This window comes from Equus caballus, chromosome 12 (genome assembly GCF_041296265.1).
Source record: "Equus caballus isolate H_3958 breed thoroughbred chromosome 12, TB-T2T, whole genome shotgun sequence".
Classification (NCBI taxonomy): domain Eukaryota; kingdom Metazoa; phylum Chordata; class Mammalia; order Perissodactyla; family Equidae; genus Equus; species Equus caballus.
In genome coordinates, this window is record NC_091695.1 from 28595552 (window position 1) to 28622995 (window position 27444).

General features: G+C 35.7%; 1 protein-coding gene and 1 pseudogene across 1 annotated transcript; both read left to right on the forward strand.

The window, feature by feature from the left end:
* Window positions 13617-13894, forward strand: OR5AN29BP (olfactory receptor family 5 subfamily AN member 29B, pseudogene; annotated as a pseudogene).
* LOC138916818 (olfactory receptor 5AN1-like) lies at window positions 14171-15109 on the forward strand. Its single transcript, XM_070230432.1, has one exon. The coding sequence runs from the start codon at window positions 14171-14173 to the stop codon at window positions 15107-15109; it is 939 nt and encodes a 312-aa protein (XP_070086533.1).
* The last annotated feature ends 12335 nt before the right edge of the window (window positions 15110-27444 follow it).

Consider the following 27444-nt stretch of genomic DNA (forward strand, 5'->3'; position numbering starts at 1 on the left):
AATTAACTCATTGCCGCATCCATGCCTTTCTCTCTAAAATTAAAATTGCCTGAAGTAGATCAAACTGTGATTGGGACTTTCCTAAAGCATTGCTGTATCCCTAGTAATGGCAGGGTAGATGTTTCCATCTTAAAAAAAATACAAAAAACAAGAAAAAAAAGTTTTCAGGAATCAACTTAAGTAGATATTTTTAATAAAGGATTAGTAATGCAGCATAATATGTTGGAAAGAACTCCAATTCAGAACACATAAATTAAATCTACTGTTAATAGAAGGCATTCTCTGTACTTCACACTCTTATAAGAACTTTGTAATCATTATATAATTCGATTCACAGTATGAAAATCTATCTGTGAAACAACTACTACTGTCGACACCACTTTAAAGGTGATAACAAAGAGATTTAAAGAGTTTAATTTGCTCAAGTTCACACAAACAGCATTTGGAAACCTGGAATTCTACCCATACTGGCTAATACCAATGCCCATGGTATTAACTACAATGATACGTGGCTGTGCCATAAATTAGTTTTATTGTGTTCTTCTTGCTTCAATTTCCTCACTTATGCACATGGAATCATGCCATGTTGACCTCGTAGGATTGCTGTGATAATTGATTCAGGTCAGGTGGTTGAGGACATGTATGTATCTAAAATAGAAGTGGTTTGTAAACAGGGAAGGGTCCACATATCTAATTTATTGCTATCATGCCATATTAGCACCCAGGTGTGTCATATTGGGCAAATCTCTTAGCTTCACTGGCTTTGGGTAGTCACCTGGAAGTTGATGTTATTGGACTAGATGATCTCTAGGTCCATTGCTGTTCAAATGACTCCAAGTTTTATAAAAGAAAAGCTGTAATTACGAGATCATGATTTTTTGAGGAATCTACATACTTTTTTCCATAGTGGCTGCACCAGTTTGCACTCTCACCAGCAATGTTTGAGAGTTTCCTTTTCTCCAAATCCTCTCCAACACTTGCTATTTCCTGTCTTGTTAAATATAGCCATTCTGACAGGTATGAGGTGATATCTTGTTGTAGTTTTGATTTGTATTTCCCTGATAATTAGTGATGTTGAATATCTTTTCATGTGCCTGTTGGCTATCTGTATAACTTATTTGCAGAAATGTCAGATTTTTTGCCCATTTTTTAATTGGGTTGTTGGATTTTTTGTTGTTGAGATGCACGAGTTCTTTATATATTTTGGATATTAACCCCTTATCAGATATATGGTTTGCAAACATACTCTCCCAATTATTAGGTTGTCTTTTCATCTTGTTGATGATTTCTTCTGCTGTGCAGAAGCTTTTTAGTTTGATGTAGTCCCATCTGTTTATTGTTTCCCTTGCCTGGTAAGACACGGTACTTGAAAATATGCTGCTAAGACCAATGTCAAAGAGTGTATTGCCTATCTTTTATTCTAGAAGTTTAATGGTTCCAGATCTTACATTCAAATCTTTAATCCATTTAGAGTTAATTTTTGTGTATGGTGTAAGATAGTGGGCTATTTTCATTCTTTTGCATGTGGCTGTCCAGTTTTCCAAACACCACTTATTGAAGAGACTTTCCTTTCTCCATTGTATGTTTTTGGTCCCCTTGTGAAAAATTAGCTGCTCATAGGGGCCAGCCCGTAGACGTGTGGGTTTATTTCTGAGTTCTCGATTCTGTTGCATTGATGTGTGTGTCTGTTTTTGTGCCAGTACCGTGCTGTTTTGGTTACTATAGCTTTGTAGCATATTTTGAAAACAGAGAGTGTGATACTTCCAGGTTTTTTCCTTTTTCTCAGGATTCCTCTGGCTGTTTGGAGTCTTTTTTGTTCCATATAAATTTCAGGATTCTTTGTTCTTTTTCTGTTTAAAATGTCTTTGGAACTTTGATAGGAATTGCATTGATCTGTATACTGCTTTAGGAAGTATAGACATTTTAACTACATTAATTCTTCCAATCCAAGAGCATGGAATATCTTTCCATTTCTTTGTGTCCTATTTCTTTCAACAATATTTTATAGTTTTCAGTCTACAAGTCTTTCACCTCTTTGGTTAAGTTTATTCCTAGGTATTTTATTCTTTTTGTTGCACTTGTAAATGGGATTGCATTCTTAATTTCTCTTTATGCTACTTGGTTGTTAATGTATAGAAACCCAACTGATTTTTGTATGTTGATTTTGTATTCTGCAACTTTAGTGTATTCATTTATTGTTTCTAAAGTTTTTTGTGCAATTATTTAGGGTTTTCTATATATAAAATAATGTCATGTGAAAATAGTGACAGTTTCACTTCTTTCTTTCCAATTTGCATCCATTTTATTTCTGTTTCTTGCCTGATTGCACTGGCTAGAACTTCCACTGCTATGTTAAATGAAAGTGGCAAAAGTGGGCATCCTTCTCTGGTTCCTGTTCTTAGAGGAATAGTTTTCAGTTTTTCTGCATTGAGAATTATATTAGCTGAGAGATTTTCATATATGGCCTTTATGATGTTGAGATACTTTCCTTCTATACCCATTTTATTTAGAATTTTTATCATAAATAGATACTGTATCTTGTCAAATCCTTTCTCTGTATCTATTGAGATAGTCATATGGTTTTTATTCTTCCTTTTGTCTATATGGTGTATCACATTGATTGATTTGTGGAGGTTGAACCATCCCTGCATCCCTGGAATAAATCCCACTTGGTCTTTTTGATGAATTGTATTCAATTTGCTGGCATTTTATTGAATATTTTTGCATCAATATTCATCAGTGATACTGGCCTGTAATTTTGCTTTTCCGTGTTGTCCTTGTCTTGTTTTGTTATCAGGATAATATTGGCTTCCAGAATGAGTTAGGAAGCTTTCATTCCTCTTGACTTTTTTGGAAGAGTTTGAGAAGACTAGGTATTAAATCTTCATTGAGTGTTTGGTCAAATTCACTAGGGAAGCCATATAGTCTTGGACTTTTGTTTTTGGGGAGGTTTTTGATTACTGTTTTGATCTCCTTACTGGTGATTAGTCTATTCAAATTTCTATTTTTTCTTGATTACATTTTGGAAGGTTGTATGATTCTGAGAATTTGTCCATTTCTTCTAGATTATCCAATTTATTGGCATATAGCTTTTCATAGTATTCTCTTATAATCTTTTGTATTTCTGAGGTGTCCATTGCAATTTCTCCTCTTTCGCTTCTGATTTTTTTTTATTTGAGCCTTCTGTCTTTTTTATCTTGTTGAGTCTTTCTAAAGTTTTGTCCATTTTATTTATCTTTTCAAAGAAACAGCTCTTGGTTACATCAGTTTTTTCTATTGTTTTTGTTGTCTCTATTTGATTTGTTTCTGCTCTGATTTTTATTCTTTCCTTTCTTCTGCTGATTTGGGGCTTGGTTCATTCTTCTTTTTGCAGTTCCTTTAAGTATACTGTTAGATTGTTTATTTGAGATTCTTCTTGTTTGTTGAGGTAGGCCTGTATTGTTGTAAACTTCCCTGTTAGAACCACTTTTGCTGTATCCCATGAATTTTGGCATGTCCTATTTTCATTTTCATTTCTCTCCAGGTATTTTTTGATCTCTCCTTTGATTTCTTCATTGACCTAATCATTGTTCAGTAACCTTTTGTTTAATCTCCACATATTTGTGGCTCTTCCGATTTGCATTCTGTAGTTGATTTCTAGTTTCATACAGTTGTGGCCAGAGAAGATGCTTTGTGTAATTTCCATCTTCTTAAATTTATTGAGACTTGTTTTGTGGCTTAATATGTGATCTACCCAGGAGAATGTTTCATGTGCATTTGAGAAGAATGTGTATTCTGCAGCTTTTGTTTGGAATGTTCTATATATATCTACTAAGTCCATCTGGTCTAACATGTCATTTAAGGCTAATGTTTCCTTATTGATCTTCTGTTTGGATGATATACCCATTGGTGGAGTGTTAAGTGGAGTGTTACAGTCCCTTGCTATTATTATGTTATTGCCTATTTCTCCTTTTATGTCTGTTAATAATGGCTTTATATATTTAGGTGTTTCGATGTTGGGTGAATAGATAATTAGAAGTGTTATATCATCTTATTGGATTGTTCCTTTTGTGATTATGCAGTGCCCTTCTTTGCCTCTTGTTAACAGTTTTGTTTTACAGTGCATTTTTTTCTGATACAAATATTTCTACCACAGCCTTCTTTTCATTGTCATTGCATGGAGATTCTTTTTCCATCCTTTCACTTTCAGCTTGTGAGTGTCTTTAGGTCTGAAGTGTGTCTCTTGTGTGTAGCATATATATAGATCTTCTTTTTCTTGTTCAGTTGGCCACCTTATGCCTTTTTATTAGAACATTTAGCTTATGAATATTTAATGTATCTATTGATAAGAGTGTACTTATTGCCATTTTCTAACTTTTGTTCTGAATGTTTTAATTGTTTTTCTCTGTTCCTTTCTTCTTCTCTTGAATCTTCCCCTGTGGTTCAATGTCTTTCTTGAGCATTATGTTTCAGTTCCTTTCTCTCTTTTTTGTGTATTTATTATAGGTTTCTGGTTTGTGATTATGATGAGGTTCACATACAGTCACCTATGTATATAGCAATCTATATTAAGTTGATGAACCCTTTAGTTTGACCTCTTGCTGAAAATGCTACTCTTTTCTTCCTCTCTTCCCATATTTTATGTTTTTGACATCCTAATCTCTTTTCTTTTTGCATGTGTATCTGTTACCCTCATCATGGAAATAGATAACTGTAGTACTTTTGTCTTATGTCCTTTTGATTGATCTGCTATCTCTATTGTATATTTGCCATTACAAGTGATTTGACTCCTGTAAAATTTCTGCTGAGAAGAAAGCCAATAGTCTTATGTGGTTTCCTTTGTATGTAACTTGTTGTCTTTCTCTTGCAGCTTTTAGGACTGTCTCTTTATCTTTAATTCTTAACATTTTAATTATAATGTGTCTTGGTGTGGAACTCTTTCAGTTTACCTTGTTTGGTGTTCTCTGTGCTTCCTGTACCTGGATGTCTATTTCTTTCCTTAGGTTAGGAAAGTTTTCAGCTATAATTTTTTCAAATAGATTCTCTCCCACTTTTTCTTTCTCTTCTCCTTCTGGGACAAATATAATATGGATATTAGTGTGCTTGCTGTTGTCCCAGATGTCCCTTAGACTGTCCTAGTTCTTTTTAATTCTTTTTTTCTTTTATGTTCAGCTCGAGTGATTTTCTCTACTCTTTCACCCAGCTCATTGATCTATTCTTATGTATCACCTACTCTGCTATTGAGTCCCTCTAATGAATTTTTCATTTCCAGTATTGTATTCTTCACATCTGATTGATTATTTTTTATATTTTCCAATTCTTTGTTGAAGTTCTCACTGAGTTCATCCCTTCTTCTCCCAAGATCAGTGAGCACCCTTATGACTATTAGTTTGTACTCTTTGTCAGGTAGATTGTTTATGTCTGTTTCATTTAGCTCTTTTTCTGGGTTTTGTCCTTTTCCCTTATTTGGAACATATTCCTTTGTCTCCTCATTTTGCTTCTTTCTCTGTGCTTATATCTATGTATTAGGTAGGTCACCTACATCTCCCAATCTTAGACAGGCGGCTTTATTTAAGAGATGCCTTGAGGTCCATCAGTCTTTTTCCCTCTTGTGACTAGTTCCAAATGTTTCAGGAGTGTCCCCTGTGGGGGCTACATGTGTTCTGTTGTGGCAGGGTTGCTCTTGCTGCAGGTGCCTGGGGAGGCTAGGCTGTCCCCCTGGCTGGCTGGTTGTAAGGTTCAGTTTCATGTTGCTGCTATGGTCACCTTAGTCAGTTTATCAAGTGTGGGGAGCCCCAGAACAGTTGATTGAAAGGTCTCATATCATGTCCCTATTTCACTTTTTCTGTTAAGTGAGTAGTTCCCCTTGTGTGGCTGGTTGCTAGACTGAGGGACTGACAACAGCTATAGGCCTATGACTTGCAAGGCTATTGCCAGCTCTCTCAGGATTGCAGCTGAGTTGGGCCAGCCCCAGGCATGGGAGCATCCAATTTATTCAGGCTTTGGAAGATGGGGCCGATCCCCTATGTGGTTGTTTGATAAGCACAAGTCTGCTGCAGCTGACAAAATCCACCACCCACAGGGCCACATACATCATCAACACAGTCTTGCCATGTGCGCATGCCCCCACCCACTTAAGTGGACACAGTTGCATCACTGCAGAGGCTCCACACACTCTGCCAATGCAGACCTGCTCCACATGCATGCCCTGCCCCACAGAGATAGACCCACTCACCTGGCAGCAGAGGTTCCAAGCACCCCACATCTGTGGAACCACAAGTTGTCCAAGGGTTTGCTGTTAGATGGTGCCAGTCCCAAGGGCACGCTGTCTGTCCTGGCTGAACTGGATTAAATCAGTGCTCTAGTGGTGGGGGGGATGGCGCAGACCCCTGTGCTAACAGGCCAGAGGAAGAATTCCAATGGCATTTGGCAGCTTCTGTGTCAGCTTGCCTGTACTAGATCATAATAATGCCCACTGCCAATGTCTCAGTCCCTGTGGATGTCTCACTTCTCAGCAAGATCCACCCAGAGCCTATCAAGTGATTCTCTTTTCACCAAAGGACTGTACACTTTTCTTTCTGGTGATTTTAGGTTGCTTTCCAAAATGGGTGAATTTGCACATGGGCTCTTTAAGAGTAGGCTTTTGTTCCCCTTATGTCTGATAGCTTTTGGGGGGTATTCCTTATTGTAGTTAATAGCCAGCAAAGCCAAAAATTATGACACCTATCTCATTTGTGTTGAATCTAAAAGTTGCATATGGCAGTAACCTTCCCCTACTCAGACAGCCCAATCCTCCAGAAATGGCTTCGTACCTTAGGATCATTCCCTCCCAGCTGAGAAGTGTCATAGCTTGAAGGTGGCTTTTTTTCTCTCCAGTAAGGAATTTCTACCTCTTCTAGCTCTGCCAGCACTGTCCCTTGTTGCCAGTGTTCTTTTTATTCACTTTTCAGTGATCTCCAAGAGGTAATTGTTCCAAGAGTAGTTGTAAATTTGTTGTGTCCATGGGAGGGGGGGAGTTTAGAGTCCACCTACACCTCAATCTTGATGCCTTCTTCCCAGTAATGCAGCATAATATGTGGAAAAGAACTCCAATTTAGAACACAAAATTAAACCTATTAATAGAAGGCATACTGTGTACTACACAGTCTCAGTGCTTTATAAGCATTTAACTAATTTGATTCTCTGTATGACAAACTACTCTATCAAGGAGCTACTACTATCAGCCTTATTTTATAGGTGAAAATTCTGAGGCTTGAAGAGCTTAATTTGCTGAAGTTCACACAATCAGCTAGTGGAAAACTGGCATTCAAACCAGATTGGCTGATATCAATGCCCATGGTTGTAACCATGATAAGTTATGATTTTGTAATAAATAAGTTCTACTGTATTCCTTATTGACTTGTTTTCCTCACTTGTGCATAGGAAATCAGCCCTATCTGCCTCACACTGCTGCTGTGATGATTGATTTAGGTCAGCTATTTGAGAAAGTGTACTTAAAATGAAAGTACTCTGTAAACAAGTAAGTGTCTACATATCTAATTTATTGTTATCAGGCTGTATCATCAACCAGATGTGTCATCTTGGGGAAATCTCTTAGCTCCACTGGCTTCAGATCCTCACCAGGAAATTCACGGTATTGGAATAGATGATCTCTAGGTGCTTTCCAACTTCAGTGACTCCAACTGTATTAAAAGAAAAGCTATAATCATGAGATCATAATAGGACCATGGGGAAGTGGGGGATTGAATCAGAAGGGACATGAGAAAGTGGGACATGAAATTATCAGGAAAAGAACTCTATGTCTCAAGAGAGCAAGTGCATGGAGAGTTTTCTCCCTGTAATTGTCTTTTCTCCTTTCACCTCTGTCCTAATAACATATTTAAGAGGACTCCAGATATGTGCATCTCTTTGGCTGTGAGTGGACAGCCAATTTCATGGCCAAAATCACACATCTTGGAGTGTAATAGGGTCCAGTTGTAAAATTCCTTTGGAAAAGAAATAAGCAATTTCAACCTTTGGCAAGAAGCTTGTCTTCCTGGAGGATCTGGGTCAAGGTCAGATTTATAGAAAACAGTGAATTCTATGCTATCTCAATTGCTGTGTGATTCTTCTAGTAGGAAGAGGAAGTACATGAGGCATGGGTTATGGTCCTCAATCTCATTCATTCTTCAACTCTCCCCTCTTTCTCACTTCCACACCCTGCACTTATATCTCTTCTTCAGGTTTTCTTTCACCTTACCCAAATTCTATGGTATACAGTGAAAAGAATAATTTCTAAACTAAACTGTCAGGCATGGATGTTGAGTACTGGTTCTCAATTTCCTAAGTGTATGATCTCAAACGCTGTTAATTTCTGTTTTTCACCTGTAAATTGGGGATAATAGAATCACCTATAATATAATGAGACAATATGTATAAAGGCTAACACATTGTAGATATTAATAATTGAGCACTGAATCAAAATAATAACTTGCTGAATTTCAGGATTAACTAAGATAAAATATGCTTGTCTGTGTTTCCCAACTTTATACAGTCCACTGCCTTTTTTAAAATTTTTATTTTATTTTTTTTGAGGAAGATTAGCCCTGAGCTAACATCTGCTGCCAATCCACCTCTTTTTTGCTGAGAAAGACTGGCCCTGAGCTAACATCCGTCCCCATCTTCCTGTACTTTATATGTGGGGCAGCTGCCACAGCATGGCTTGATGAGCGGTCCCATGTCTGCACCTGGGAACCAAACCAGCAAACCCCAGGCCACCAAAGCGGAATGTGCAAAATTAACTGCTTAATATCTACAATGTGTTAACCTTTATAGATATTGTCTCATTATATTATAGATGATTCTATTCTCCCCAATTTACAGTTTATCAATTGTATTTATATAAGTAGGTTTTTCACCCATAGCCAAGTTTAAATTGTTATATCATATTTTTTCTCATAGTTTCTGGCTTCATGTTATAATTTAGAAATTTCTTTCCCATCCTAAGATTATATAAATGCATGTCTATTAATCCCTCTAATGCTTTTTACTGATAGTGAGCTAGGTTTAAGCGATCACTTCGGGCAGAGATTATCCTTTTTCTATCAGTTTAAAATACTACCTATATCATATGTTAAATTCTTACCAATGTTAAAATTTACTTGTTAAATTCTATTTCTTCTTTTGACATGTCTATTTTTACAAGAATAAGGAATTGTTAATGTTTATATTATTTTTTAAAGTCTGAATCTCCAAGTCTTTTTAATTATTAATCTTTTTTCAAAATTTTCTTGGTCATTAATATCGATTTACTCTTTCAACTCAAGGAAGATCACTTTGGATATGGAACATAGCCAGTTGTTGTTATCTGCTATGAATCTATTAGTGAGCTATAATACACTGAATGTATCAACAAACATATGAAATATACTTTTGTTGTATTTGGGAATTGAAACAGTTGCTTTGACTCTTTCTCGACATCAATGCTCATCATAGCTTGATGATGGTTATCTGTTGACTCAAGTGTACATGAACTGAAGCAAACTAAACAGAAGATCACTTCTGTGATTTGTGTCTTTATGACTTCAGGTGGTTTGATTTGTCTGGATGCTAGGTCTGAATCTACACCTGCCCAGAAGTAATGATGCCTAGCTGTCTACAGAGCTGATGATGTCTCAGGAATTTCCCCAAGTTAACCCATAAATTCTAGCACCCCTGGCATTCCTTTTTACAGGTACAGCTGTCATTCATAGTTATCTGTAAGTAATCAATGATAGTAATAGCCAACATCTATTGAACAATTAATGTGTCCTGGATTGTGTGCTGAGCAGTGTCATGAATTTCCTCATAAAACCCTCCCATTAACCTTACAGTTAAGGGGCTCTTGTCCTCACTTTGCTATGAGTAAATCATTTCTAGTGTGTTAAAACCACCAGGGTAAGTTCAGAGCATGAGAGAGTATCAAAACTAAAATTATTTTTTTCCATTTGTATTGATATATGGTTGATATACAACATTGTATAAGTTCAAGGTGTACAACATAATTTACTATATATATATATATATAATAAAATGATTACCACAGTAAGATTAATCTTCATCACCTCACATAATTACAGTATTCTTCCTTGTGATGAGAACTTTGAGATCTAGTCTCTTAGCAACTTTTAAATATATGATACAGTATTGTTAACTATACTCATCATGCTGTACATTATATTCACAGATCTTATTTACCTTATAACTGGAAATGTTTTACTTTCTGACCACCTTCTCCCAATTCCCCTACCTTCCACTCCTTGCCTCTGGCAACCGCAAATCTGATCTTTGTTTCTATGAGTTTGTTTCGTTTTAGATTCCACATACAGTGAGACCATAATGTGCTTGCCTTTCTCTGTCTGATTGATCTTACTTAGCATAATATCCTGATGGTCTATCCATATTGTCACAAATTCCAGGATATCCTTCTTTTTTATGCCTGAACAATATTCCTTTATGATACATCCTATTATTTATGTTATTTATACATGTGTTATTTATAAATATATAATTTGACTTTTTATCCACTTATCTGTTGGTGGTTGCTTAGATTGTTTCAATACTCTGGCTATAATAAATAATCCTGCAATGAACATTGGGATACAGGTTTGTTTTAGGGGCAGTGATACCATTTCCTTTGTGTATATATATATATATCCAAGATATGGAATTGCTGGATCATATGATAGGTCTATTTTTAATTTTTTGAAAAAACTCTATACTGGGGGCTGGCCCCGTGGCCGAGTGGTTAAGTTCGCGCGCTCCGCTACAGGCGGCCCAGTATTTCGTTGGTTCGAATCCTGGGCGCGGACATGGCACTGCTCATCAGACCATGCTGAGGCAGCGTCCCACATGCCACAACTAGAAGAACCCACAACGAAGAATACACACCTATGTACGGGGGGCTTTGGGGAGAAAAAGGAAAAAATAAAATCTTTAAAAAAAAAAAAGAAAAAACTCTATACTGTTTTCCATAGTCACTATACCAATTTAAATTCTCATAGCAATGCGCGTTTCCCTTTTCTCCACATTCTGGCCAGACGTTGTTGTCTCCTTTTTGATTATAGCCATTCTAACAGTTGTGAGTTGGTATCTTACTGCGATTTTGATTTGCAATTCCCTGATGATTATGATGTTGAGCACATATTTATGTACCTGTTGGCATTTTATATGTCTTCTTTGGAAAAATATCTATTCAGGTCCTATGAAAAATTTGAATTGGATTATTTATTTTCTTGCTACGGAGTTGTATGTGTTCCTATATATTTTAGATATTAACTCCTTATCAGAGATGTGATGTGCTAATATTTTCTGCTATTCTGTTGGTTACCTTTTCATTTTGCTTATCATTTTCTTTGCTGTGCAGAAGCCTGTTAGTTTGATATAATCCATCTTATGTATTTATTTATTTAATTATTTAATTTCGCTTGTGCTTTAGGTGTGATATCCAAAACATCATTTCCAATCCATGTTCAGAAGTTTTTTCCCTATGTTTTCCTCAAGGAGTCTTATGATTACAGGTCTTACACTTAAGTCTTCATTCGTTTTGGGTTTATTTTTGTGAGTGATGTAAGATCAGGGTCTAGTTTCATTCTTTTGCATGTGAATATCCAATTTTCCCATCATCATTTATTGAAGAAACTGTTTTTTTCCATTGAGTATTTTAGGCTCTCTTGGCAAATGTTAGTTGACCATATATACACAGTTTTATTTCTGGGGTCTTGATCCTGTTCCATTGGTCTTTGTGTCTGTTTCTATGCCAGTGGCATACTGTTTTTATTTCTATGGCTTTGTAACATAGTTTGAAACATTTGCCAGCTTTATTCTTCTTTCTCAGGATTGCTTTGTCTATACGAAGTCTTTTGTGGTTCTACAGGGATTTTAGGATTGTTTGTTCTATTTCTGTGAAAAATGCCATTGGAATTTTGATAGAGATTGCATTGAGTCTATTGGCAGATTTGTGTAGCATAGACTTTTTAATAATATTAATTCTTCCAATCCATGTACATGGGATACCTTTCAATTTACTTGTAGCTTTTTCAATTTCTTTGGTCAGTGACTTATAGTATTCAGTGAAGAGATCTTTCACCTTCCTGTTTAATTTTTTTCTACACATCTTATTGTTTTTGATGCTATTGTAAATGGGATTGCTTCTTTATGTCTTTTTCAGACAATTTGTGTTAGTATATAGAATGCTTATTTTGTATCCCAGGACTTTAGTGAATTATTTGATTAGATCTAACAGTTTTTAGTGAAGATTTTAGGATTTTCTATACGTAAAATCATGTCATCTGCAAATAGACACAATTTCAATCTTTTATTTCCATTTATTAGGTTTTAATATTATTATTATTTTGACTTTATTGTGTTGGCTAGGACTTATTGTCGTGTTTTAGGAATGAAGAGAATGGCCATCTTTGTCTTCTTCCTGGTATTAGAAAAAAAATCTTACAACCATTTACCATTGAGTATGATGTTAGATGTCACTTTGTTAAATATGGCCTTTATTAAGTTCAATTTAGTTCCTTTTATACCTAATTTATTGAGAATTTTTATCAGGAATGTATGTTGAATTTTGTCAAATGCTTTTTGCGCATCTATGGAGAATTATATGATTTTTATATTTCATTTTATTAACGTGACTATCACTTTTGTTAATTTTTGTATACTAAACCATCTGTGCATCCTCAGAATGAATCCTACTTGATAGTGGAGTATGATCCTTTTAGTATGCTGCTGAATTCTGTTTGTTAGGATTTGTTTTTTTGAAAATTTAGAATCTGTATTCAACAGGTCAGGGACATTGACCTGCAGTTTTCTTTTCTTCTAATGTCCTTATCTGGCTTTGGTATCAGTGCTGGCAGGGGGAGGGACCATGGAGTCAGAGTGTAGCTGTTCCTCTAACTTTCTAACAGGATTCTTCTCATTCTCTGTGGCCCATGGGGATATTTCAGCCTCATCCCCGTGTTCTAGGATTTTCAAAATGATGTGTTGTTACGAGTAGTTGCTAGTTTTTTCTGGCAAGAGTGACAAAGTGCATGACCTATTTTGCCATCTTGATGACGTCATTCAGAATAAAACTCTAAAGTCTGAACCCTTAACCACAGTACTATGCTGTTTCCTAAGATGCAAAATATCCTACAATTGATACAGTAGTTGGGGCTAATATTTGTACCAGCCTCCCTTAGGAATAGTTCATATGAAGACTTCCCTAAGAAGACTTACTTCATAACTTTATTGGGCATACATGCTATCCCCCAAGAAAATATCAGGATTATAAATTATGATATAATTTTCCAGGCCATGTTGAAGGTGTTGTATTAAATATATTTGTAAAAAGTTTGAGAAGTTATTATAAACAGGGTAATTTTTCTTATGTGTAAAAGAAGAAAATTTTAAAAATCTACCTGGATGAGATCTTGGAGAGAAGAGCTATTTCAAGTTTATTCTGGAATGATGCCAGTTTTACCTCACTATTATTAAGCAGCAGTTATGTATTGAATTTTCAAAATTCCTATAAAATCTTACAGTTTTACAATGATCTCTCTCATATAATTATAGAGTTTCTATTGCTTTTTAGAAAATTTTTAAAATATTTAATATTTCATCTCCACATACCCATGTACTTCTTCCTCCATAATGTGTCGTTCATTGATATCTGCTACGTGACCTCCACAGCCCCCAAGATACTCTCCAACTTCTTCCAGGAGTAGCAAACTATCACCCTTGTGGGTTGTGCTGTTCAATACTTCACCCTTCCAAACGTGGGACTGAGTGAGTCTTGTCTCATGACAGCCATGGTTTATGATTGATATGCTGCCATTTGTAACCCACTTCTCTATTCATCCATCATGTCACCCACTCTGTGTGTTCAGATGGTTCTGGGGTCCTATATTAAATATTTAATTTAATAAATATTTAATATTTTTAAAATATGTCTTTTAATTTTTCTGAGACCTCATCAGGTAATTGGGAACCTGAAACACTGAGAAGGTCCTATTTGACAATTAGATGGAAACTGTAGTCTTTCTTCTAGGACGGTAAAGCGTTTTCCATTTTTCAGTGCTCAGTGAAGGGAAGAAAATGGCAGATGTGAGAATTATAATGTTGTCATTTCACGTGAGTCAGTAATGCATTCTTTTGACTCTTTTCTCATTTTAGGAGCACCAAGCCAATGACTCAAGGAGGAAATATTACAGCTATCACCCATTTCCTCCTCTTGGGATTCTCAGATTTCCCCGGAATCAGAGCAGTGCTCTTCGTTGTATTCCTGTTGGTGTACATTATGACTCTGATTTGGAACCTGTGTCTCATCATCTTAATAAGGATGGATTTCCATCTCCACACACCCATGTACTTCTTCCTCCATAATCTGTCCTTCATTGATATCTGCTACGTGACCTCCACAGTCCCCAAGATGCTCTCCAACTTTTTCCAGGAGCAGCAAACCATCACCCTTGTGGGTTGTGCTGTTCAATACTTCATCTTTTCAACCATGGGACTGAGTGAGTCTTGTCTCATGACAGCCATGGCTTATGATCGATATGCTGCCATTTGTAACCCACTTCTCTATTCATCCATCATGTCACCCACTCTGTGTGTTCAAATGGTGCTTGGGTCCTATATGGCAGGATTCTCTGGTTCTATATCCCAATTGTGTGCCATGCTTCAGCTCCAATTCTGTGGGCCTAATGTCATCAACCACTTCTTCTGTGACATGCCCCAACTGTTAGTCCTGTCCTGCACTGACACTTTCTTTGTACAACTCATGACTGCGGTATTAATAGTGATCTTTGGGATAATAAATGTCTCAATTATCATGATATCTTATGGCTGTATTGTCATCTCCATTATGAAGATCACTTCAGCTAAAGGCAGGTCCAAGGCTTTCAGCACCTGTGCTTCTCACCTGACAGCAGTGACCCTCTTCTATTCCTCAAGTATCTTTGTCTACTTGAGTTCCAGCTCTGGCGGTTCCTCCAGCTTTGACAGATTTGCATCAGTCTTCTACACTGTGGTGATTCCCATGTTGAATCCCTTGATTTATAGTCTGAGGAACAAAGAAATCAAAGACGCCTTGAAGAGGTTGCAAAAGAAGGGAAAGTATTGCTGAGGTCACAGATTATGAGATTTTTGACATATTTATCCTATCAGAATCACCTTAACCCAGAATAATATGCACAAGAATGCACTATAACAAAATTCATAATGCCTTTGGAAAAAGAAGACTTAATTTGACACAAATAATATGCCAAAATGGACCAATAGGTGACTCAATGCCATGCAAACACAATATCTTTAAGTCCTAGTGGTTCATGAACATCAGCTTACATGAGGAGTAGATTGATCATTTATTTATATATCAATCTTTCCATCATTTATGAAACATCAGGTTTAAAAACTTGTTGCTTCCTTTAGTTTCTGAGATTGAACCCTGCCCAATTGCAGGACTCTGACATGAAAGGAAAGGTAACAGACAGAGGTCCTCTTGGATATAGAAACTTTGTCACTCAAATATTTTGATGCAGCAGCATGACTAAGACACAGAAGTGACCAATGTTTGTTTTGTGTTTCTGACCAGAATAGGAAGGAACAAAGAGAAAGGATGTGACTTTGGACAGAAACAATCCTGTGCAATTGGTCTGGTTGTGCCTACTGCAAAGACCAATCTTACCTAGCTAGTGTTTGTCTAAGGCCTCTTTCAATGCTAATCATCTAATAAATTTTTGATTACATCCTAGTCTATACCACCTATAGTCTAAGGAAGGAGGAGGTGATTTGAATCATAAAAGGAATGGAAGGAAGTATCTTGTCCCTTCAATGCCATTTATTTATGAATCTGATGAGTTAATTTTTTGCACATAGTGTCCAGTGGGGATTTCTGATGGGAGATGATATTCAAAATCCATGTCACAGCCAATAGCAATTTCTGATATTGTGGGACTCAACTCTCCCTTTTTCTCCCCCATCCAATCTGGAAAATTTACCTTTGGTTCACATAGCCAATGGGATCACACTACCAAATCATTTTTCATATCTCAAACATCTGAAACTATTTGGTGTGAGAATACATGTGACAGCTCATCATAATAACAGAATTACTGAATATTCAGTATTGCAAAGACAAAGAGCAAATATGGAAAATTGATATACTTTCTTTCCTATCATTTTGTTCAACATTTTATGTCTTAGAGATTTATGGTTTTTTGGGGTGATATTATAGATGAAGTAGAATGGTTTGTGTTACTCTAATGCTGATATTTCCAGCAAACTTCAAGGGCCAGGAAAGGAGATAGATGGTGGTACAATCAAGGTTCTCAACTCTGAACAGTTTTTGCTGTGTGAAGTAGGAGAGAAAGTTGTGGTCAGGTTAAAAAAAAGATGTGTAGCAACACTGAATGTTGACTTTCGAGATTGCTTGACTTGAACAAACTGGTACAAAACATGTCATTATATTTACATATTATTCTTAGAGTTTCATTGAATTCTTATTTTTGGCTTGTTATTTATTTTTTTTTTTGAGGTAATGCTGATTTAGAACATTATATCAATTTCAGGTATACATCATTACATTTCAAATTATATGTAGACTACATCATGTTCACCCCCCAAAGAATAGTTACCATTTGTCATTGTACTCATGTGCCCTTTTACTCTTTTCACCCCTTGCCCCACAACCCATCCCCTTTGGTAACAGCTGATCTAATCTGTATTTCCCTGTGTTTGTTTATTGTTGTTACTGCTTGTATCTTCCACTTATGAGTGAAATCTTACGATATTTGACTTTCTCTGTCTGACTTTTTGCTTACATAATATAGTCAAGGTCCACCCATCTTGTCGCAAATGGTAAAATTTCATCTTCTTTAATAGCTGAGTAGTGTTCCATTGTGTATATATGCTGCATCTTCTTTATCCATTCATCCACTGATGGGCACTTAGGTTGCTTCTATGTCTTGGCTTTTGTGTATAATGCTGCAATGAACATATGGGTGCATATATCTTTTTGAATTAGTGTTCTTATGTTCTTTGGATATATACCCGGGATTGGACTAGTTGGATCATATGGTATTTCTATTTTTAATTATTTGAGAAATCTCTATACTGTTTTCCATAATGGCTGTACCAGTTTGCATTTCCACTCGCAATGTATGAGGTTCCCTTTTCTCCACATCCTCTCCAACATTTGCTATTTTTGTCTTGGTAATTATAGATAGTCTGACAGGAGTAAGGTGATACCTTATTGTAGTTTTGATTTGCATTTCCCTTATGATTAGTGATATTGAACATCATTTCATATACCTGTTGGTCATCCATATATCCTCTTTGAAAAAAATGTCCGTTCATATCCTCTGCACATTATTTGATTAGCTTGTTTGTATTTTTGTTGTTGAGTTGTACGCGTTCTTTTATATATTTTGCATACTACCCTCTTGTCTCATACATGATTTGCAAATATTTTCTCCCAGTTGGTGAGTTATATTTTCCTTTTGTTGGTAATTTCTTTGCAATGCAGCTTTTCAGTCTGATCAGTCCCATTTGTTTATTCTTGCTTTTGTCTCCTTTGCCTGAGTAGACATGGCATTCAAAAAGGCACTGCTAATACCGATTTCAAAGAGCTTACTGCCTATATTTTCCTCTAGGACTTTTATGGTTTTAGGTCTTGTATTGAAGCCTTTAATCCATTCTGAGTTAATGTTTGGATATGGTGTAATATGATGGCCTGCTTACATTCCTTTGCATTTTGTTGTCCAGCTTTTCCAATGCAATTCATTGAAGAGACTTTATGTTCTCCATTGCACATTCTTTACTCCTTTGTTGAAGATTAGCTGTCCATAGTTGTGTGGTTTTATTTCTGGGCCCTCAATTCTCTTCCATTGATCTGTGTATCTGTTTTTGTGCCAATACCATGCTCTTTTGATTACTAGCTTTGCAATACATTTTGAATTCAGTGAGTGTGATACCTCTGACTTTGTTCTTTTTTCTTAGGATTGCATTGGCTATTTAGGGTCCTTTCTTGTTCAATATAGATTTCAGGATTATTTACTCTATTCCCATGAGGAGTGTCATTGGGTTTCTGATTGGAATTGCAATGAATTTGTAGATTGCTTTAGGTAATATGGATATTTTTACTATGTTTACTCTTCCACTCAAAGTACATGGAATATCTTTCCATTTATTTATATCTTCTTTGATTTCTTTCAATAATGTCTTATAGTTTTCAGCGTATTGGTCTTTTACTTCCTGGGTTAAATTTATTCCTAGATATTTTATTGCTATTGTAGTCTTGATTTTTCTTCCTGACAGTTCACTGTTAGCATATTGAAATGTGACTGATTTTTCTATGTTGATGTTTTGCCCTGCAACTTTATTGTATTTGTTGATTATTTTTTATAGATTCTTGGTGGATTTGCTAGGATTTTCTATATATTGATTTATGTCATCAGCAAATAATGACAGTTTTGCACCTTGCTCTCCAATTTGGATGTTTTTTATTATTTTTTCTTACCTAATTGCTCTGGCCAAAACTTCCATTAATATGTTGAATGAGTGGCAAGAGTGCGCATCCTTTTCCTGTTACTGTCCTCTGAGAAATAGCTTTGAGTTTTTCACCATTAACTATGGTGATAGCTATGGGTATGTCATATATGGCCTTTAGTATGTTGAGTTATTTTCCTTCTATACCCATTTTATTCATAGTTTTTTTAATTATAAATGTATTTTGAATCTTGTCAAATGCTATCTCTGCATCTACTGAGATGATCATGTGATTCTTGTTCTTCTTTGTTTATATGGTGTATCACATTAATTGATTTTCAGATGTTGACCCATCCCTGTGTCCCTGGAATAAATCTCACGTGATAGTGGTGTATGATCCTTCCAATGTATTGTTGTATTTGATGTGCTAACATTTGTTCAGGAGATTTGCATCTATGTTCATCAGCAATATTGGCCTGTAATGTTCCCTTTTTCGTTTTCCTTGTCTGATTTTGGAATCAGAATAATTTTGGCCTCATAAAATGAGCTAGGATACATCCTCTCTTCTTCAAGTTTTTGGAAGAGTTTGAGGATAGGTATTAAATCTTGTTTCAATGTTTGGTAGAATTCACCAGTAAAACTTCCTTGTCTTGGACTTTTGTTCCTTGGGAGATTTTTTATTACTGTTTCAATCTCTTTATTTGTGATTGCTCTATTCAGATTCTCTATTTCTTCTTTATTCAGTTTTAGGAGGCTGCATGTTTCTAAGAATGTATTCCTTTCTTCTAGATTACCCAGTTTTGTGGGCATATAGCTTTTCATAGTATTCTCTTATAATCTGTATTTCTGTGGTGTCCATTGGAATTTCTCCACTTTTATTTCTGATTTTATTTATTTGAGCCTTCTGTCTATTTTCCTTACTGAGTCTGGATAAGGGTTTATTAATTCTGTTTAACTTTTCAAAGAGCCAGATCTTAGTTTCATTGATCCTTTCTATTGATTTTTTAGTCTCTATTTCATTTATTTCTGCTCTGATTTTTATTATTTCCTTCCTTCTACTGACTTTGGGCTTCATTTGTTCTTTTCCTAGTTCTTTTAGGTATAGTTTGAAATTATTTATTTTATATTTTTCACGTTTCTTGAAATAAGCTTGTAGCTATGTAAACTTCCCTCTTAGTATTGCTTTCACAGCATCCCATAAGGTTTGGTACACTGTGTTTTACTGTCATTTCTCCTGAGGTATTTTTTGATTTCTTCATTGATTCAACAGTTATTCAGTAGCATGTTGCTTGTTTCCACATATTTGTGACTTCTGGCCTTTTTCGTAGTTGATTTCTAATTTCATAACATTGTGGTCAGAAAAGGCTTTTGATACAATTTAATTCTTCTTAAAGTCACTGAGGCTTGCTTTGTTTTCCAACATATGGTCTATCTTTGAGAATATTCCATATGCACTTGAGAAAAATGTGTATTCTGCTGTTTTTGAATGGGATGTTCTATATAAATCTATTAAGTCCATACGACCTAGAGTTTCATTTGAGGCCATTGTTTCCTTGTTGACTTTCTGTCTGGATGACCTATCCAATGAAATAAGTGGAGTGTTAAGATCCTCTACCATTCCTGTGTTGCTGTCAAGTTCTCCCTTTCAGACTGTTAACAGTTGCTTTATGTACTTTGGTGCTCCTTCGTTAAGTGCATTTATGTTAAAAAGGGTTATGTATTCTTGGTGGAATGTCCCTTTTATCATTATATTATCCCAATCTTTGTCTTTTGTTATATTTTTTGTCTTGATGTTTGTTTTGTCTGATATAAGAATGACTCTGTCCACTTTATTTTGCTTGCCATTTGTTTGGCGTATCATCTTCCATCCCTTCACACTGAGTCTATGTTTGTCTTTAGAGCTGAGATGTGTTTCCTGGAGACACCATATTGTTGGGTCTTCTTTTGTAATCCATCCAGCCACTCTGCATTTTTTGATTGGTGAATCAATTCATTTTCATTTAGAGGGATTATTGCCTTATGAGGGCTTACTGCTGTCATTTTATCTTTTGTTTTTGTTTTCTGGTTGTTTTATGTTTAGGTTGTTTCTTTTTACTTGTATTTCTCTCTGCCGTTTCAGTTTGGTGCTTTTCTGTGATGTTTTTCTCAGTTTCCTCTTTATTTCTGAATTGTGACTCTGATTTTTTGTTTTGTGGTTACCATGAGATTTGTATAAAAGATCTCATAATTGAGATAGTACTTTTTCTGATAGCCTCTTATCTCTATTAGCCTATGCAGGTTCAGCCCTTTTCCTCTTACCTTCCTATGTTTTTTTTTGTCATGAGTTATTCTTTTCTGTGTTGTGAGTTTGTGACCAAATTGAAGTATCGATAGTTGTTTTTTGATGCTTTCTTTCCCTTTATTTTTTGTGTTATAATTGTTTATACAAACCTATTCTGATATAGAACTGCAATATTTTGATTCTTTCTCTCTATTTATCTCTTTGCACAAAGCTTTGTATAATTTTTCCTTTTCGTTTCAGGTAGGAGGGTCCCTTTCATCATTTCTTCTACAATAGGCCTAGTGATGATGAACTCCCTCAGATCTTGTTTGGGAAATTTTTATTTTCCTATCATATCTGAAGGATAATTTTGCTGGACAGAGTATTCTTGGCAGATAGTTTTTGTCTTTCAGTATTTTGAATATATCATTCCACTCTTTCCTAGCCTGTAGGATTTCTACTTGTAAATTTGCTGAAAGCCTGATAAATATTCCTTTGTAGGTTATTTTCTTCTGTCTTGTGGCCCTTAATATTTTTTCTTTGTCATTGAATTTTGACAGCTTTGGTATTATATGCCTTGGGTAAGATCTTTTTGCCTTGATGTAATTAGGAGTTCTATTGGTTTCAAGTAATTGTAAGTCCAGTTACTTCCTCAGGTTTGTGAAGATCTCAGCTACTGTTCTTTTGAATAAGCTCTCTTCTCCTTTTCCCCTCTCTTCTCCTCCTGGGATATCTATTATCCTTATGTTACTTTTCCTAATTGAGTCAGCTATTTCTTGAAGAATTTCTTCACTTTTTAAAATCTTCATTCTCTCTCTTCCTCCACCTGAATCAATTCGAAGTTTCTATCTTTGAGGTCACTAATTCTCCCCTCCATATGTTCTGCTCTATCTTTAATGCTTTCTTACTTATTTTTAATCTCATAATTGTGTTCTTCATCTCCAACATTTGTTTGTTTTTTGTTTATTTTTTTAATCCTGAGCTCATTGAACGATATTTCTGAGTTTTCTTGTAACTCATTGATTTACTGTGGAAGAGCTATTGTGAATTCTCTTTCAGTTAGATTATATTCTTCTGTGACTTCAAGTTTGGTTTCTGGAGAGTTTTCCTTCTCATTCTCTTGTACCATGTTACTGTAGTTATTCACGGTATTTGGTGAGTTAAGTCTCTGCTGGGGCACTTGTGATAGTACTACCATTCTTAATTGGGTATAGGTTTGATTACTTTGGTTTTGATCTGCTTCTTATTGTATTTGAGATCCTACACTTTCCATCCTGGGGTCCGTTCCCTGGATTACTGATACCAAGGGAGGAGGAGGGTGTTGCTACTCTGGTTCCATTGCCTCCTGTGGGTCCAGGCCACCTGCCTTCAGTTGTATATAGGTATGGATCTGTTATTTTTCCTGTGATGCTGTGTAGGGATCTTCTGTTGGTCAATGGTATTCCAATGGTTTGTAACTTAGAAAGGAAAGACAAAGAGAATAACTTACTCTGCCATGATGATGATGTCATTGCATTTCATTTACTTTTATTTTACAATTACAATTGGGGGCAACTCACCATTAATTTCTTATCCTTTTGTTTTTTGATATTCAGCTTGTGTCTGTTTTCAACATAAAAACAAAATTTCAATCAAAATATATTTGATATACAAGTGTTAAATTAAATTCTACAACATGTTGATTTGATATGTTTATATATTGTGATATTATTGCATTTGTAGTGATAATTAGCACCTCTATCACGTCACATAATTATCATGTCTAATATGTGTTTGGAATAATTAAGATCTAATCTCTTAAGTTTGAATATTATAAGGCAATATTGTTGTCTACAGTCACTGTACTTTTCATTAGATCTCTAGGACGTATTTACTACTAGTTGCAAATTTGTACCCTTAAACAACTTCTCTCATATTCCCCCACAACCAAGGCCCTGGTATCCACTATTTTCCTCTTTGTTTTTACAAGTTTAGCTTTTTTAGATTCCACATATAAGTGATATCATATAGGGTTTATCTTTCTCTGTGTGTGTTCTCTCTCTTAGTATAATGTACTCAAAGTCTTTCAATGTTGTCTCAAATGGAAGGATTTCCTTCTTTTTCATAGCAGAATAATAATGCATTGCGTGTGTGTGTGTATCACTTCTTCTTTATCCATTCATCCATTGATGGGCGCTTACAGTGATTCCATATTTCAGCTATTGCAAATAATGGTGCAATAAACATGGGAGTGCAAATATATTTATGATATCCTATTTTCCTCTCCTTTGGGTATATATTCAGAAGTAGGATTGATGGATAATCTTTTAGTTCTATTTCTTAATTTTTTGAGGAACCTCTTTATTGTTTTCCTTAGTGAATGAACCAATTGACATTCCTATCAACAGTGTACAAGGGTTCCCTTTTCTCCATATCTTCACCAACAGTTGTTATCTCTTCTCTTCTTGATGATAGCCATTCTAACAGGTGTGGTGATATCTCATTGTGGTTTTGATTTGCATTTCCCTGATGATTAGTGATGACAAACATCTTTTCATGCACCTGTTGACCATTTGAATGTCCTGAGCATGTTTCTTTAAAGTTGTGTTTGACGATATCTTTTCTCCACCCTCAAAGGGTAGCCTGCCTCTTCTAGGAGTTGTTATGAGTTCAGAGTAGGATATGGAGGAGACTTGCTTCAATAAAACTTTCTGTGACATTATCTACCTGTCTGTTTTGGGTTCTTAAGAAAGAGGGGAAGATTAGTTCACAGCACACTCTTAGTTATCTTGGCTTCTATCACTTACACTTACCAGAACCCTCAATATTCCAGTATCTGAATAATTCCTGGTAGATTGTATGCCCCTAATCAATATTTGTCAAATGAATTAACCTTGTGTCTTAGCACAAATCTTAACATTTTGGTTCTTACTAAGTCAGTAAGTACGGTACAATAATTCAAGAACCAACCTTCAACAAAGTTTCTGAAAGTGTTTAACAAAAATAAAATGAATAATTCACATTACAGATAAGTTCTCAGTAGACTTCTTCTGAGAGAAACATGGAGATCATGACTATTTAAATATTAGACTATATTATATTGTGACAATATGCTTTACTTTTTTGTTTTAAAAATAACTGACCTATGAGGTCATCCCGGTGGCACAGCAGTTAAGTGCCCACATTCCATTTTGGTGCCCTGGGGTTCGCTGGTTCAGATCCTGGGTGCTGACGTGGCACCACATGGCTTGCCCTACTGTGGTAGGCATCCCACATATGAAGTAGAGGAAGAGGGGCATGGATGTTAGATCAGGGCCAGTCTTCCTCAGCAAAAAGAGGAGGATTGGCAGCAGTTAGCTCAGGGCTATCTTCCTCAAAAAAAATAAAAAATAAAAATAACTGACCTTTTATAGTAAAATTAATCAAAATTGTGATTCAACAAAACTGTTTTTCAGATCTATTAAAATATATAAGCAAAATTATTTATTTTTGACTTTATTCATGGGATACAGAATTTCTCAGTTTTTCAGTCAACCCTGACATACTGCAAGTTAAGTTTTAAAACTATGGCCTAATTATAGTTTCTGAATGACAGCAAAATGTGCTTTTATCATATATTAAATAACATACACTTTTATATGTATATATATTTATTACTCAGATATAAGGCCTTAGGAACATTAGAAAATATGATAGTGAATAATCAGTAGGTTATAGACAGTAGTAAGATAACAGCATAAGCTAATTACATTTTTATGAGTAGATAAGATAAATAGAAATTAGGATGAAAATAAATATGATTAAAAATATATAAACATAAATACAAAAAGTTTCATATCAAAGGTAATAAAGGGAAGTTAAATCAATTTTTCTACCTAATGAAATATCAGTAAAAAATAAATGTTGAAATAATTTAAATATTACAGTATATGAATGCTGGGGACAATACAATGAGCAATAGTATGTTGTAACTTATTTCTGGTGGAAATATTAAATGGTTTAAGAAATTTGAAAATGTGGTTGTGATATTTGGTTAAACCTTGTGGGCTGAATCCAAATGTTTGTCTTGCTCATTCTTGGAGGCCACCTAAAATGATAATAAAAGTTTTTTAGAAAAAACCTATAAAGTCATGAAGATATGGATAACAGGAAATGTGACAACAAAGGTTGGAAACTGCGAGGCAGATTTATGAAGAATAACCAACTCAGATTCTAGAAATCAGGAAGCCATGGGTCCTGGGTAGAGTGGAGAGCAAAAAACAACAAGCAGCAAGTTGTTTCCCCTTGTAAGACCTCAATAAGGATCAGTAATTGAAGGCATTATGGACCTGCACAGTGAGTGGGGCTTAAAACTGGATATTTGGTTGAAAAAAATCTGCTAAGAACAATTAGACTACTAGACAAGGCCTTCCCCCGCTTTTGCATCCAAGAAACTCCTGTCCCTCCCTCCTAATCCTTCCCTTGCTCTAACAGAAGACTGAAGGTTTATTCTCTGGAGAATTGAACCAAGAAGTATGGGCTTAGAGTCATCACACATATCTAAGGGGGGATGCTAAATACAGAGGAATTAAGATAATAAACGCACAGTGAAAAAGGAGATTCTCCCTGCTTGAGCCCCTCCTTCCACCACACACCTACTGCATTCACTCATTCAACTCTCAGAACACTCCCAGCTGGGATGATTTCTCTTTGGCAGGAGACTGGAGAATTCCTTTCTGGAGAAAGACCCGCCCAAGATAAAATATATATCTCCTGATGCTTAAAGCTGGGGCCCATCAAAGCAATTGTGAAGTCCTCCCCAGATTGCCCAGCAGAAACCCCACCAGAGGACAATATCTGGCCAGAAAAACCATGCTTGAAATGTTGCTTTTTAGTGCCTCACTTTGCAATGGGAAAGGACAGCAAAGAACAACCACACAGAGGCTCTGAAATAAACAAAGAGTAATAAAAGGAAAAGAATTCAGAGGACACAAACGTGATGCAGGGAGCATTAGGGTATTTAAAAAACTAAAACTCCAAAATTAAAACACTCAGTTAAAGAAGATATTGTGGAAGAAATTAGACATTTATTTATAATATTGTTTGAGCCACAGGATCAAATTTTCTCTGACAACTTCAATTTTATGAGCTAATAGATTCACTTGATTGTTTTAACCAGTTTCAGTTCTTTTCTTTTGTCATTAAACATGAAAGATTCCTAATTCTGAAAAAATGTTATAATTTATACCAAGAATCACAAAAATGTGACTCTCCTTGAGTAACTGGTCTCTTCCTGTAGTATATTAGTTATCTATTGATGCACAGCAAATTACTACCAAACTTTGTGGTTTCAAACAAAAATATTCATTTATTACCTCATATATTTTCTGTGGGTCAGAAATTCAGGGGCAACCTGGCTGTGTAATTCTGGCTTAGGGAGCCTCATGTGGTTCCATTCAAGTAGTTGGTCAAAGCTGAAGTCCTTTGAAGCTAGATCAAGGCTGAAAGATCCACTTCCAAAGTAGATCTCTCACATAGCTGTCAAGTTGGAGCTGGCTTATGACAGGAGGCCAATATTCTTGGTTACATGGGATAGCCCTATTAAATATTGTAGGGTTAGACACAAGCCTATGAATACCAGGAAGCTAGGGTCATTGGGAACCATTTTGGAGGGACTCAGATGGTAGAAATGCTTCAGAGTAGATATATTCAAAAATATTCATTGACAACTTGGAAATAACCCATATGCTACATGAAGAAAAAGGTTAAATACATTAGGATATAATGAATTGATCTATTATAATACACATGAAGGAAAATAATACTTATGATGCATGTGACAGGTTTTGAAAATCAATCTACAAAATCAGGAATTCAAGAAATACAATTTTCATTATGTTTCCATCACACTATTCCTACTTTGCACTCCTTCTTATTTCTCCTCTGTGAAAAAAGCTTAGTCAATTAAAGGATCGTTTCTTCTTTTCTCTACATTTGTGTCTAAGTTCTAGAGGGCTGAATGATACCACAGCAACAGGGGAATCGGGTCCTTGACTTCCCTCCATAGCAGCATCTTGTGAAATATGTTACCTCAACAGATCCTCAGCTGTCAAATCACAAATGAATTGCTACTGAATTCCATTTATCCTCATCCTAAAGACTTGTAAGATCTGATGATTCTGCTGCTCACAGCGAGTCTTGGTTAAATGGGAATTGTTCTGTTGCTCCCATCTTTGACTACGGCACAGAAAATTCTGTAGAGCGTAAGCCCTCAGTGCCCAGTTGCTATCTCCCTGGACTCCCATGACCACATTTTCTTAAGTTTTGGCCTGCCAACTCAGGCCCTAAGAATCTTTTGGTTAGGGTCCCTCTGTTTTTGGTGTCTCTAAACTTATTTGATAGTTGTGCTGTCTCTAAGCCATTCTGAGACTTACTTATGTTTTTGGCCACATCATCTCTGCTTCGATTTCTTTTCGCTGCCACATCCCTTCTCTGAAGGTTGAGAACCTAATAACTTACGTACTTGAGAAAAAGGAATGATCAGAGATGTGGGGAAGGAAATGTTAGGTGAAATATTATACATACTTTACCCCATTATCCCTCTTTTCCTCCCTGTCTCTGACATTCTCCATAAAATAATTTTCTTCTTCTCTCATTCTCACTCTTCTACTCACTTCTTACTTTAAAACAAGCAGTCAAAGCCATGGGAGAGAAGAAGAGAATCATTTATGTTTCTACTTCCATACTCCAAATCT